Here is a 16276-nt window from a genome sequence, read left to right on the forward strand (position 1 = left end):
ATTAAATCTGTTGGAAAATTTATATTTTCGATGAGAAAATTTTTGTAGGAAAAACTATATTATTGATGAAATATTTCAGACAAATTTATATTTGTCGAAAAATGTAAGAATTGGTTTTAAATTTGATATGAAAATATTATTATATTATTAGATAAGATTTTAAGTTAGTATTTTATTAATGGTTGATAATTAAAAAATAAAACAAGGATAAATACATTTTTTGAGTTTTATATGTTTGATTTAAGATAACTTACAAAATAACTCTTGGTAAAGTTATTTCGTTCAATAACTCATGGTGTGTGTTGAATTTTATCGATCCAATTAATTGTTAAATTAAAAGTTATTAAATTTTACTAATAATTAATATAAAAAATTAATTAGTTTTGAAATAAATTATTTGCTAATTAACAATATAATTGAATCATTAATTATTTTAAATTATTTAACTAGAATCTTATTGACAATTTACTATATGATCTTAATATTTTTGTATAACTAATATCTTGTTTTAAAAATTGATATGAGAATATTATATATAATTACATAAGATTTTAAGTTAGTATTTTATTAATAGTTGATAATTAGAAAAGAAAAAAAAACAAGGATAAATACATTTTTTGAATTTTATATTTTTGATTTAAGGTAAATAAATATATTAAATTAATTAATAATTTATTTAAAATATTAAAATTTAATTTATAAGTATGTAATAAATAAATCTTTATAATTTTATAAATTATATTATCATTATAGATTATAAAATTAAATAATTTAAATTATAATTTTAAATAAAAATAAGTAGATATTACTTATAAAAGTAAGTAGATATAAATAAATAATAATTAAATATATCATTATTATTATTATTAATTATTATTATTTGTAATATAAAATTATATATTATTATTATAGTACAAATATGAGATTGTATATTTGAGGATGACTTAAATGAATTAATTTGTACAAGTTATACTGACAACATACATATACATTTCGGTAGCTTACTCATCAGAACTTCACAGTTAAGCGTGCTTGAGCTGGAGTAGTACTGTGATGGGTGACCTTCTGGGAAGTTTCCCAGAAATTGCACAAGTAAGGATAAAACACGCTAAACAATGAAATATCATGAAATATAACCCTTGAGAGGCCAAATATGAGGGTTGTTACATTAATAAATTTATTAAAATTAAAAAAAAAATTATAATTTTCGACGAAAAATTCCTTCAGGGTAATTTCCCACAGATAAACCCGTGGGAAATTTCTCACGGATATATCCGTGGGTAAATCCGTGGGTAATTACCCACGGATAAATCCGTGGGAAAATCCGTCGGAAAGTTACCCACGGATAAAAATCCGTCGGTAAATATTTCAGACGAGCAATTTACCGACGGATTAGTGTCCATCGGTAATCCGTCGAAAATGCACTATTACCCACGGATTTTTGACATTTCCCACGAATTTTGGCAGTCTGTAATAGCGAATTTTCTTGTAGTGAACACAATAGAATAATAGTGAAGCAATAAATTGTAATGAAGATTAATTAATAATAAAAGCAATCAGGAATTGCTACATTAACTATTCCTATATAAAATCTTATTATTTTTTATTCAACATTGTAAGTATACAGTTAATTTGAGAACCCACAATTGTATTTAAACCTTAATTCTTTATATGAGAAATAATGAGTTGTTTAATAAAAGCAGTCAGGAATCGATTCACTAACTATCCCTATGTAAAATCTTATTGTTTTTTATTCAACATTGCAAGTATACAATTAATTTAACAGACCACAATTGTATTTAAACCCTGATTTCTTAGGTGAGAAATTCTAGATTGTTTAAGAAAAATCTCAATTCCTTGGTAGTTTTTATTAAACAATCATGCATTAAGGTCAAGGATAAAAATAGATTGATGATGTTTATCACAATTCCTAGGTAATAAATGTTATTAGTGTTTTATCTAGATCATAATTTGAAAAGATTTTTTAACCTCAATTAAAAAAAATAAAATCATGACAAGGTTGATCAAGCCACAAGAATCATTAATATAAGACTAAAACAATGAACTAAATAACTATTTTATTTAATGAAAAAAAAGAGAAAATTACATAATTCAAAGTAACTACCTCAATTCCCAATAATGGAGAACTTAGTCACTCATGGAACATGATTAAGGATTACAACTCTAGATGAATCTTCGAGCAATTTGTAATTATAGTGTTGATCTTACAAAACTCTCTCTAATCTCTCTAGAATTATATTAAGAAGAATGTATTATAATTCATATTATTTATTTAGCTATAACAAAATTTATTGATTTAAAAAGATAACACAATTATTCAATACAATCAGTTTAATACTAACACCAAAATCAATAATTTAAAAGTAATTCAATAGAATCAATACTGACAATTTAATACTACCAAAAATAATAATTTAAAAGCTAACACAATTATAATATGACAACCAAAAAAAGTATATCAAGCAACACCAAAGTTGTGAAACCTTCAAGGTGATCTCTTCATGTCCTTCACCCACCTCCAAAATTATATATATATATATATATATATATATATATAGAAAATTAGAAAATACATTAAAAATAACTATTTTATTAAATGTAAGTAAAAATTCATGTAAAAATAACAAACTTTTACCTTTGACTTTCACTTTAAATTATATTTATATCAAGTCAATCCCCACCACAAATGAGTGTTTCAATAGATTCTTCATTTAATTTAGACCAAAATTCATTAATGATTCTCTCTATAGCACTAAATGTTGATTCTCATGCTATAGTTGAGATTGGAATGACAAGTATATCAGCAATCATCTTTAACAAAACCTGATATTTCATGTTGTTGTTCCTCCACTACTCCAAGGCACTAAATAAGTTATTATCACTAGTGGAAAACGAGGCTTTTACGTCACCTCTTTCTCATCGGACTTAACAAAAATTGACGTAAAAAAGATGCAGTGACATTTTTTGTAATTTTTGTGAACTTTTTTACGTCGGACCTGGTAGGGTCTGACGTAAAATGTAAAAAGAGTGCATGGGAGGCACACGCACGCACGCACTCACTCGGATCTCATCAGTTTTCTAGATTTTTCTCCGTATAAACCCTCTCTCTCTCCTTTGTTGCTAAATCATTTTTTCTATCTTCTGCAGAGTGGGGTGAACTCTTCGTTACTCATTCGCACATTGTTGCAGCTCAGGTATGAATCGCTAACACCTTTTATCTTCGCATTGCTATTGTGGCTATTTGTTCTATTCAGTCTTTATGTTGTTCTATTTGTTTAGGTTGTTGGCCTTTTCTTCTGGGATGTTCTATCAAGCAGAACGACCCGTTCTCCAAGCAGAATGGGTCGTTCTGCTTGCACTCATTATGTTTTTTTTGTTTACAACTTTTTTACGTTGGATCTTGGCAATGTCCGACGAATTTACGTCGAATTTCACAATCGACGTAAATTTACGTCTCCCGCTTTAACGTCAGACTTTTTTCTGACGTAAAAAGCTTAAAATAACCGACGTAAATGACCTCTTTTTGTACTAGTGTATGATCCCTTGGAATATAAACTCCGTCATCAAGATAAGTTTGTAATTTTGATTTCATTAGAAGAATAACTTCATTTTCATGCACCATGCTCATAATATGGTCAAATTCAATTATGATTGAAGAATTAACTCTAATAGAAGATGTTAAATTATTGTCACCATGACCTAAATTCAATTATGATTGAAGAATTAACTCCAATAAAAGATGTTAAATTATTGTCACCATGACCTATTTATACTGAAGATGATTCTCACAAACTCAAAATCATATACTCATCATATAATTGTTCCAATGACTTTTGAACCTTCACTACATTCTTTTTAGCAACATCCTTGGATTTATATATATATATATATATATATATATATATATATATATATATATATATATATATATATATATTATAAAGGGGATATATTTTGGTAACCACCCTTTTGGTCTCCATTTTTTAGTGGACGATTATACCTCTTGAATATAAAAAAAAAAACTTTCTTATATTTTTGCTAAATAATTATCCATAATTTATAATATTTATTTGTGTATAACTATTAGAGACACGAAATGTCTCGGCCCCTCTAGTATATATAAAGGGGAAACATATATCAACAATATGAAATTTGACCATAGGATCTAAAACACTTGTAATAGTCGTAAGTAAATTACATTACCCTCAATACTTGTCAAACTTCATTTTCATTGGAGCTATCATTTTTCTCATAAAAAGATCTTCAGCTGCCCATCAATAACCATTTTCACTCTCCGCACTTCTGTAAGATATAAATTTGTAGTAGGATACTCACTTCTTGAAATTATATGTGTAGCTAAATTAAATACTTCCAAAAGCTTACAAACTTTCTCAACTTTGTTCCAATCTTCAAGTGAAGGTGCATAATCATAACGTGGCTCCCTTTCCTTGTATGTTGCAAAAGCAATCTTAAACTTTAAAGTAGTTGATAACATTTGATATGTGGAATTCCATCTTGTTGGACAATCGATAATTAGTTTTCTATCTTTTAGATGCTTTTGTTAAACAACATCACAAAAAGCCTTCAACCTAGAATCATTATAATTGATATACTTAACACTTTCACGTACATTGAAAATAATAGCCTTAATCTTACCTAGTCCATCATGCACTAGTAGATTCAATATATGAGCACAACATTTAACATGAAATAATGAATCATCCAAAATTAACTTAGTACTTAATGATAAGTTCTCCTTTAGAGTTCTCAGGCATGAATCATTATAAAATGCATTATCGAAGGATATTGAAAAAACTTTACTTTCAATATCCCAAGCCTTTAAGCCTTTAAAAATTGCATCAGTCTCATCAATTCCACATCTTGGAGCAAGAACTTTCACAAAACTCAAATCTTTTTTGAATTTCCATGTCGCATCAATGAAATTACCGATGATAACCATACATTCAGTTATTAAATAGGTCAGGCTAGACCAAACTTTAAAGAGACCAAGCCATAAACCCTTATTTAAGGTCTAACCTATTCTCATTCCTAATCATGACATTAGGTAGCTTAACTAAACATCCTATGAGATTAGCCTACTGACTACCCTCCAAATACTATGTCCTTCTGATACTCAATTAGGAACTAAGTTATCGACTTTGTACTTTACTTGATCGGTCACTTATAATCAATATAGTTAACCTAGCCCTTATATTGTGGTTGCTTTATACACATGATTCTCGACCTTGTCCACACATGATACCAATAGTTCTAAAGGAGACTCAACATAACTATCCGTTTCAAGGGTCAAATTTATAAGAAAGGTTTTCAACAAATTCGACTCTCGATGCACCACTACACAATATCCACATGATATGCAACTTTCGAAGATATCCCCTCTAGTCCTTTGTTGGTCATCACAACTCAACAACATAATGCCAAGATGCTAGAAACATTCTCAGCATTCAACATCTCATCAACATAGTAACATCATACATATAACAATATTCAACACAATTACACAACTTACAACTCATTTCAACTTTCAAATAACAACTCACAAAAAAATTACACATACAACCACATCCATGCAACTCATTCATCCTTATATATCAATACACAAATTAAACAATAAGTAATTCAACAATTCAGCACATACATTAACAATTTTTCTTCAACTATCAGCGTTTCGTGCTGCACACTAATGTTTGACGCTATATAACCAAGAAACTCTCTACCTCACCCACGCCTAACGCTACACAATCCATAGTCGACGTGGCTAAGGTAGAGTCCTCTAAGACCTCACGTCTGGCATGGTGAAGTACCATGCCTAGCCATATCTTAGATATAGAGTCTTTTCTTAACATCATGCCCGATGTTGCCATACTAGCGCCCGACGTCACCTAGGCCGTAAGCTCTCTAGCTTGACCATGTTGGGCGCCACTCAACCTTAGGCTCAATGCCACCAAATTAGAGACCTCTCAACATTCTCATGCCCAGTGCCATTTAAACCATGCTCAGTGTCTTTCCAACCTGAGACAAATTCCTCTTCTCATGCTACCAATCTTATGCTCAACATAATCGAGATGTAAAGCCTCAAACTAGAACAACACTCAATGCCACAAAGTCATGTCGAACACAATACTATAATTTTGCATTTGTAGAACCTAGTTTTGAGCCACAACCTAAAACTCAACAAGGATCCAACATGCATCACTAACAACCAACTATATACATCATAACTAACACAAAAATGTACCCCATGCAACAACAAGAATTTAATTTGCCATATTCAAACCAACATGTTTCAAAAGCCCAAATCCCAACTTAGGTCATTGTACTTCAAATCATACAACTCAGTAGTAACTCGAATTAACATAATCCACAACAATGCAACAACTTTGCTATACTAACAAACTTTCAACTTTCCTTACCTCGAAACCGAAGAGAACCAGGGAAGGAGAAAAAAAATATTAAATGTGAAGACATATTGGTTTATTTTATCCTGTTATAGAAAGTTATCATGTCACACCAACTCCAACATTTGCTATTCTTTACACATTTATTAAAATAATATGTAAATATATAATAAATTAAAAAAGTTCATCCATATAATTCATGACAATCTATATTTATCAATATATTAAAGCAATGTTTTCATCAAAATAACGTGTTATTGGTTTCTTGTATCAATATTTTGTAGTGAAAACTTAAATATAGGGATTTTTTTCCCGAAAAATCTAAAATACTTTTCCTCCAAACAAAAATACAATTAAAAAATAAATAAAAATCAATAAAATCAAAGGATATGTACCGTATAAAAATGAAGATTGTAAAATGTATAAAATTCATATGCATGAAAAATATTGTTAATTATATTAAATTATTTAATTATAATTTATTTTGGTTTTGGTTTGAAACAAGATATGTCTATGAATAAAAAAACAAAACAAAAAACTTATCATAATTAAAGTTTTTCTTTAATAATATATATTTACATTTTTAATGTAAATTTCGATAATATAAATTTGCACATATTATCGAGATGTATTTGAAGAATAACACCGTAACTAAATTTTGTTCAGAAATATATGTTGTAGTTTAAAAATATTCTATATTTAATTTCAATTTGAATGGGCCTTCTTTTGGGTATAAATAGACACGAAGCCCAATCCATTGAAAAGTCAAAGTCCATCATTTAATGTAAGTCGGGGCTTTTTTTGGCAGATGATAAACACACCTCCACTCTCGTATAAATACACTCCCTTTTTAAAAAAAAATATATAAAATGTCTAAATTACCCTTAAAAAAAATTCCTAAATTTACACCCCCTTCCCCGCACTCTCTTTCCCCGCACCCCCTTCCCCGCACCCCACACCCCCCTTCCCCGCACCCCCGCAATAAGGTCTCATTAAGGAACCGGTATTTTCATTCTGGTTCAACCGCAACCCAGAGGAAGAGGAACGGGGTGAGATTATTTTTGGTGGTGTTGATCCTGCTCACTATAAGGGAAAGCACACTTACGTGCCTGTGACCAAAAAAGGATATTGGCAGGTTATACTTTTTTTTAATTCTTAATATTTTTTTTATTTACATTTTTCTCTTTGTTAATTTTCATTTTTGTTTTCAGTTTGATATGGGAGATGTACTTATTGCCGGTAAACCCACTGGTATGTGTAGAAAATGTGTTAGCAGAAGTGACAAGTTGTTCTTCCCATGATGTATTGTTGGCATTTTCATTAATGCGTTATAGTTTCAATTTATTTGGTCTGACCTGATCTAATTGTCTATCAGGATATTGTGCTGATGGTTGTTCAACCATTGCAGACTCAGGGACTTCTTTGTTGGCAAGTCCAACGGTATGAATGAATTCTTGTAGATATAGATTAATATTTATATAGTTTTCAATTTAACATGGTTATATTATATGCAGAACTGTCTCTGTCAGTTCATGATAATAATTTTTTTTAATAATTAGTGCATTGTTTATAATTTCCATATGAAAAAAGGTTAAACAAATGCTTCTGACTAACTTGTTTCTACGATCACATTTTTGGTTTTGTTCTTGAAGATTGTAATAACTATGATTAACCATGCAATTGGAGCATCTGGAGTTATAAGCCAAGAATGCAGGGTTCGGGGAAGGGGGGGTGCCGGGAAGGGGGTGCGGAGAAGGGGGTGTAAATTTAAGAATTTCATTTTTTTAAGGGTAATTTAGACATTTTATATATATTTTTTTTAAAAAGGGGGTGTGTTTATACGAGAGTGAATGTGTGTTTATCATCTACCGCTCTTTTTTATCCGTTACTCATGTCTAGGATTACTGCTAAAGACCGGTTGAACATCATGCAGAGAGAAACAAAGTAAGTTAAACAAGTCCAACTCAGGATATTATTTTATATAATAGTAATTCATGCATTTAAATTTGAATATTTAAACAAACCTTGCTTTGAATATTTTAAAAAAAGGATTGCAATAATTCATGCATTTAAATTTGTCAATGTGTAAAACAATTCAACCATCCTCAACCTATTGAAAAAATCTATCCAACACTAAAATAGTTCTACTACACAATCACAAATACATTTTGATAAATGAATAAAATATTATAACGGGTCAATTGGTTGAGTTGAACCCATTTTTACCCTATCTATATAAGAAAGAAATTGTGACAGTACCTTTTTTATTTTTACTTTTGTTGCATGTAGTTAGAATACACAGGGTCTAGAAAATAGTCCAACTATGTTTGTCACATGACCCTGGCCTTGTTTGTTATACCAAAAAGACACAAGGGTTTCTGTCACCGACCAAGAGGCAAGAGCACGCTTTGTCTGCATTTTTTTTTTCTCTGTCTTGTAGGATATGGTAGAGCTGTCAAACTGGGCTGGGTCTCAGTAAACCCGGACTATCACGGGTTTGAACTGGGTTGGGTTGAAAAAAAATGAAAATCTTAATATAGGTTAATTTTGAACCCAATTCATTAATAACTTGACTCATTCGGGTTAAACCTGTGGTGAATTAGACTAGCCTACCAACACATGATTAAAAAAAAATACAATAATTATTAGACTATAGTGCAGCCCAACACAAGACAATAATGATTTAATGTTGGATTATGATTTGTAATTTTTATGATTTTGGATTGTATTTGAAGTTTAAGATGATTTTAGATTATATTTATCTATTTGAGATTATTTAGATTTGATTTGATTGTATTTAAAATTAACGTTTAGGATGGATGATCCATTTATAAATGTCTTAATTAAGAATATCATATTTTAAAAATAGGTTTGAGTTTTTTTGGGTTTTAGTTGTATATTAAAAAAAAAAAAAGATGATGAAATTTTTTTTTTAATGTGAGCCAACCTGTTTAACTCACTAACTCATAGTGGGCCAGGTTGGGTTAATTTTTTTGAGCTCACTCATAAATGAGTCGGGTTGCGTTGGCCCACCAAATGATCAATCATGGTGGGTGTAGACACTTAATTTCGTCTAGACCAGTAAATTAAGAAACAAACATCTATTTTGTGAAGAAAAGGAACTCTTAAGTATGGAAATAACAGGATATGACACCAAGAAATCTAAAGCAAAACAAAAAGCTGACTAAGTAGCCCAAAACGGATGTTCCCAGGCCAGAACGGCCCGTTTCCACTCTGGAACGGCCCGTTTCAAATCTGGAACGGCCTGTTTCCAACCTGGAACGGGGTGTTTCCAATATGGAACGGCCTGTTCCCAATATGGAACGGCCTGTTCTCAAAGTGTAACGGGCCGTTCTAATACTGAAACGGCCCGTTCCAAGCTACTGAAAATGGTCTAAAATCCTCCTATGGAACGGGCCGTTCCAGAATAAACATTTATGTCTAAATCTAGACTCTAGAACGGGCCGTTCTACATTTAGAACGGCCCGTTTCAAATACGAAACTAATGCATAACTGAAGAGTCCAGAACGGCCGTTCCGGATCTGGAACGGGCCGTTCTGGTCACATCTGATGTCTATAAATAGCGGGCTCTGCCTCTTTCTCAGGGTCGAAAAAATTGCTTCAGAATTCCTTATAACTCGAAATTTTTCTCTCTTTTTTGTATTTCTGGAGATCTGTGAGCTATCTGTGTACTGTGCAAGGTTGTTATAAAGCACTTATCTCCTTATTTATTTGAAGATTTAATACAGTTCATCTAAAAGGTATTTCAATTAATTTTCTTCTTTCTCTTCTTTTATTTTCTCATTTCTAATAACATCATCATGCTAAAAGCAATCATGTAGATGCCTTAGGAACATTCGTGCAATTTAAATTTCAAATATGTAAATAACCATTCATAAAGGGGATTAAATATTTAAATTTTTAATTCTTATTATGTTATTTTCATCTTAGGATGCTAATTTAGAACGTTGTAGGAGTGCTTAATATTTTGCGTACATGTAATTGACCCTCAAATCCAATTTTGGGTTATTAAGGTCATTATTGAATATTTGAAAACCTTTTTTTTTTTTAATGTTAAGAGTAATGAACTTATTTTTAAAATTATTAATTAAGGATTAGTTTAGTTTCCGGGAATTCTCTAATTAATGAGATTTTCAAACGGTAGTCTAAAACATTAGTTGTAAGATTAAATAGCTTTCTAGCCGAAATAAAAAAATAAAATAAAAAAATATACAAAATAATTATAAAAAATAACTATTTACCATAATAGGTGATTTTTTCCACGTAGGGGTCATGCTGGCACAGAAGGCACACCTACTCCTGCGCCATCTGTTGTGTGTCAGTTTTGTATTAAATGTACAAGGGAGATGTGCGTTTTTAATGCGCAGCAGATGGTGCACGTAAATCCTGCGCCTTCTTCCTGTCACAATAAGTGTGGTTATAATAAATGTGCAGAGATATTATCCTAAATAAGCATAATCATAATTCAAATTTACTTGTTGATTAAGTTAATTTAAAATAGAATATTTAGTCTATTTGTTTACTGGTATAGTTGCCGCAGTACATGTTTTCATGAAAGGAAAAGGTAGGATAAAAGGAAAAACATAGTACATGTAATTAATTTGGTTTGGATGGTTATCTATACACATTTTGAACATGATGGATAAAAGGAAAAATCTTTCTCTTTCCCTCCACGTCTTTTCTCAACCATAAATCAAAACTAATCTTCCGTAGCTTCAAAATGGTTGTAAATATTTGGTTTAAATAATTTTTAAACCAAAAATTGTTATTTATACTATCTAATATAATATTTTATTTTTAACATTTTGAATTTATTTTATAATATAAAAATTAATATCATTATTCATTCCAAATTAATATCATTATTCATTCCAAATTAATATCAGCAACATTTAGGAACTTTTGATAATGTTTAAATTCATTATGACTTTGACAAGAAATATCTAATTTTATCGAGTGTAAATAAACGTAATATTTGACTTTTTTTTTTAAGAAACTTAATTTATTTTTTTAGAATTTATTTGATATTTATATAATTTGTATTCTATTTTAAATTTATTTCAAATAAACCTCAATTAATGTACTTTTATAATTGTCACTTCACAGTGAAAGTTTTTTTTTTAATATTTTTTGTAAAAAGTATTTAATTAATTTTTTTAGTGATATGAGTATACTTGGTACTTGACAAAGACGAAAATAAGACACATTTATTTTCATGAGGTGTGGGGACAAAAAAAGTGTATAGAATATGAGAACAAAAATGAGGACAAAGTAAAACTTGTACTCGTCACACTTTATTGCTATCCCTATTGATATTAATGATATTGAAAATAAAGAAATAATATTTAACATTCTTTTAAAATTAGAAATCTAAATTAAATAATTTAAAAATAGAAGAGTCAAATTAAATTATATAATTTTTCCTATCTTTATCAAAAAATTATGTAAATTTAAAAGTACTAAATTGAATAATTATTGATAAAATATTTTGTTTCTATATATATGTAACATTTATTTATTTTAAATTGTTTTAAATGTTTTTAATTACTGTAACTTTTTTTATTGGTTTTTGATTAATTTGATTGATTAATTACTTAGATGAAAGAAATGGTAACAAATAAGAAATAAAATGACACTTTTGATTTTTTTATATATGTAAAATGGTTTTTCTATTTTAAAATTATTTAACTTGGTCTTTTAATTTTAACAAAATGTTTCATCAACTTCACTAACGCGTTAATTTAAAAGAATATGACAATATTATTTTTTTATAAATTAGAAAAATAAATTAAATATTTTAAAAATAGTAAAAGGAAATCAAATAATATATAAATGAAAAGAGGGGAACTATAATTTAACCTAAATTTTTATCAGTATGCCACCATGACATGCTAAATCCCACTCTGTCTTTTCTTTTGTGAGCCACCAAACTGCTATCCCTGAGCATTTATTATAACCACACTTATTGTGATAGGTGAAGAAGGCGCAAGGTGTACATGCGCCATCTTCTGTGCATTAAACACGCACGTTCCCCTTACGCATTTAATACAAAACTGATGCACAATAGAAGATGCAGGGGGTAGGTGCGCCTTCTGTGCCAGTGTGGCCCCTACGTGGCAAAAATCACCTATTTTGGTAAATAGATATTTTTTATATTTATTTCGTGTATTTTTTATTTCGGCTAAAAAGTCCATAATTTTTCGAGTTACGACAGATGACAACTCCACTAGAGAAGCTCTAAAGAGAGTTAGACTGATATAAATGATGAAGGTAGTAAAATAAGAATTAATGATTTAAACATTTTTCCCTTTACCTTGTTTATTTTACTTGTTTGGCCTCAATATCTGTTTGTTTGAATTTTATGCATCTTTGAAATAATAATTGTACACAAACTATAGCACACAACAGTTCCCCCTACACCCGGGGGCATGAGAGTATAAACATAAGGAGTGGTTGACGTACGACCGGCTCAAGAACGACTGTAGAGCTTGCAAGTCTTGTCGAAAATTATACTCAAGGTGATAACTGGTTACTCTAGCCCGAAAAATTACGACAAACCTTAGAGTTTGCCAAGTTAAGGCGACAGAGACACTAGGTCCATTAATAGGGGCACCTTGGGAGCCTTTAATGACCAAGTGAAAGATATAGAACCATCATATACAACACACTTTCTTTGACAGGGACCTTAGACCATGGACTTTCACTACTCACGAAATTATTTGTTTGAGCATATGTTTGTTGCATTTGTTGTTTCACTTTCCGAATGAATGAGGATTAAAGGGACGGTAAAAAAAACAAAAAAAAAAGGTTACCCTTCCGTATACCTCGTTTTAAGTATCATGTGAGTTAGCCAACACGCGATCCCGTTAAAAAGAAATAATAAGCTAATGCAAAATTGATTTTCTCGTTTTAAATATGCTTGTTCATCAGCCTATACACTAGCCTACCTTAACTAGCCTTTCTTCTAAAGACCATTTTTGAAAATCCATTCTAATAAACCTTTTGCAAAGAAAATGTAAATATCCCCTCCTTTTCTCCCAAACCTACATGGCATTAAGATAAGTTGAGAGATACACAGAGTATGCACAGTAAATATTCACATGGAATGGTTAAAACCTCTTTGAAAATGAGGGTTAAGCGACATCTGAAACAACGTTGTTCACAACCAACAAGGAACGGTGAGACAAGGAACAAGGAATATCCCCTAGTAAATAAAAAGCAAAGGCACAAACAAGCGGTGATTTGTCCGATACATGGACAAATTAGATTTTTTGAGAGTAAAAATGAGGTTGCATTTAAAAAATTGCATGCATATTGCACGAAAATATGGAAAGGTATTCATTAAAAAAAATGGGAATGAGCCATTTTGAACCAGAATGCCCCGTTCCCATAAAAGTAAGAGCCAAAATGGGTCGTTCCAAACTGGAACAGGTCGTTCTCAATGAATGTCAACCTGAACGACCTGTTCCCAAATCGGAACGGGACGTTCTAGTTGAAGCACAGAGTAGAATGACCCGTTCTCCATCCAGAACGGTTCGTTCCAGAGGGAGAACGGGTTGTTGTAGGACCAGAACAACCGTTTTACTTGTGATGCCTATAAATAGCGCCGTTTCCCCTTCATAATCCTCATTCATTTTCCAAAGCCCTCTCACTCACTCTAGAGAATTTTTAGCATTTTCAGCATACATACCCATCACCATGCATAGAGGTGGCTCTTCCCATGGTCGAGGCAAGAGGCTTCGATTATCACCTTTACCACAGACGCCGATTGCATCGTTGCCACCGCCGGTCCCTAGATTGCCCTCTATGAGTGACGCTCAGCTCAGGCGGAGACAGCGCTTGCGCAACTTTGAGTTCAAGTTTGCACAACAGATTGACCTACCCATCCTCGAGCAGGTAGGCCTCTTGGAGAGAGTTCGAGACTACCTAGTGGCCATTGGATGGGAGTTCCTTTTGGAGCCACTCGGTCCAGCTTACCAGGCTGCCACCATCGACTTCTTGGCATCCGCTAGGATGTATACGGCCCTAGCACCAGAGGGACCGGACGTACAGATGGTCTTGTTTTGGATGGGTGGAGTTTTCCATAACATCACCTTGGCGGAGTTCAACCGGATAGCCGGCTTTGTTCTGGAGGATCAGTTGGCGACCCCGGAGTACACAAGGATGCTTCTTTTCCCCACATCCAAGATCTTTATTGAAGACATGTGGCAAGAGATCACAGGCCAGGCGGTCATGCCAAGGATCGCCAAGGCCTCAAGGATTAGAGACCCAGCGCTCCGTGTGGTCCACAAGCTGATGACGGGGACCATCCACGGACGGTACCAGAGTGTAAGCTTTGTCACACAGAGGGATCTCTTCCCTCTATACTGCATGACCCAGGGGATTCGATGTAATCCCGGAGCTTTCTTCCTTCGTCATGTGCATGACTACAAAGAGAGATCAGGCACAATGAATCGCATTGGATACATAGTGGTCGGCTCAATGCTCGCCCGAGTCGCTGAGCACTATAGAGTTGTTGACGTTGACTCAGAGATTGGTCCGCCCCCTCGCTCCATTGATGCACTCATCCTCAGTTCCATGGGCATCATCAAGCCCATTCCTGGAGGGTACACAGTCATAGAGAAGCTCAACATCGATGATATACTATTCGACGACATACCGACGTTGCAGCCACAACAACCGAAACCTCAACCACAACCTCAGCTGCAGCTGGGTCAGCCAACACATCCATCATCGCACGTAAGGGCAGATATCGAGGCCCTCCGCCAGCAGATCAAGAGCTTTGATAGCCGTCTCACGAACATGCATGAGGAGATGCGCCAGCAGCATCAACATCAACAGCAATGGCACGAGCAAATGATGGCTTGGCTTCAAAGGCGATTCCCAGATCCCCCTACCGAGGATTAGGCTAGTGATAGGATATTTATATTTTGTATTATATGTTTATCTCAGTGTTGTACCCCAAAATGCATATCTTATAAATGAGATTATCCTTTTTATGGACCCATATATCTATCCTTTTCAAATACATACATACAAAAAAGATAAAAAGCAAAACAAAAAAAAGACAACAAGATGAGAAAAAGGCAAAGCTTCCACACCCAGAAAAAAAGCCAAAGCTATAAGATAAAAAAGAGCACTAAAAAAATCTTCAGCACAGAGAACCAACTACAAGCAGGGGGAGAATTACTCATAACAATGATCTAGTCAGACCACACCCAAGCACCACGCTTGGAGAGGCATCATAATACTCGCCGGGTGAGAAAAACATGATTCTCACCACACATGCACTAATGGACCATGGGTCAAGGGCCCAACTACTAGAGCTATGGCCAGGAGCATACATGAGGGATTGGATAGCTTGAAGGTTAATGGGCTTTCTAAGCCCAAGGTAATCTTCATGTGGACCACCATATTTTGAAGAGAAGGCATAGTTCTTTTGTACATAGTTTTCCTTGTATAGGTTACTTTTTGTCTTTGTATTTGTGAGGTACTTTGTTTTCTTTTTATAGACTATTCTATTGTGTATTTAGAGTAGGTTCTTTGGAGACTTTTGTTCCATTTGACCTTGTATTAAAAGTCTCTCATTTTACATTTTTCAGTAATAGAAGTGGGGTGACAATTAGTAAGACTTGAGGGTGTAACTAGCAAATGGGCAGAGTTGAGCCTAGGCCAAATTTTACATATTAAACTTGTTTTACTCCATATTTTTTAAGAAATTGATTTAGCTAGGTCTCAACATCATTGAGTGAACCTAACTAAACCAATTCCAAATTATTTGGATTGAATTAAATAGACAAAACAAGCCAAGGCCG

At 32.4% G+C, this 16276-nt stretch overlaps 1 protein-coding gene and 1 pseudogene across 1 annotated transcript; one reads left to right on the plus strand and one right to left on the minus strand.

Moving 5' to 3' along the window:
* Positions 1-2691: 2691 nt before the first annotated feature.
* Positions 2692-4981, minus strand: LOC145949977 (zinc finger BED domain-containing protein RICESLEEPER 1-like; annotated as a pseudogene).
* A 95-nt stretch (positions 4982-5076) lies between these two features.
* LOC109796254 (aspartic proteinase-like) lies at positions 5077-8232 on the plus strand. Its single transcript, XM_083060885.1, has 4 exons — positions 5077-5086; positions 7427-7575; positions 7652-7691; positions 7816-8232. Exons 1-4 carry the CDS (start codon positions 5077-5079, stop codon positions 7884-7886), a joined length of 270 nt encoding a protein of 89 aa, XP_082917011.1. The 3' UTR covers positions 7887-8232.
* Positions 8233-16276: the final 8044 nt, after the last annotated feature.

Source organism: Cajanus cajan, chromosome 7, assembly GCF_000230855.2.
Source record: "Cajanus cajan strain Asha chromosome 7, NIPB_CcT2T_4, whole genome shotgun sequence".
NCBI lineage: Eukaryota > Viridiplantae > Streptophyta > Magnoliopsida > Fabales > Fabaceae > Cajanus > Cajanus cajan.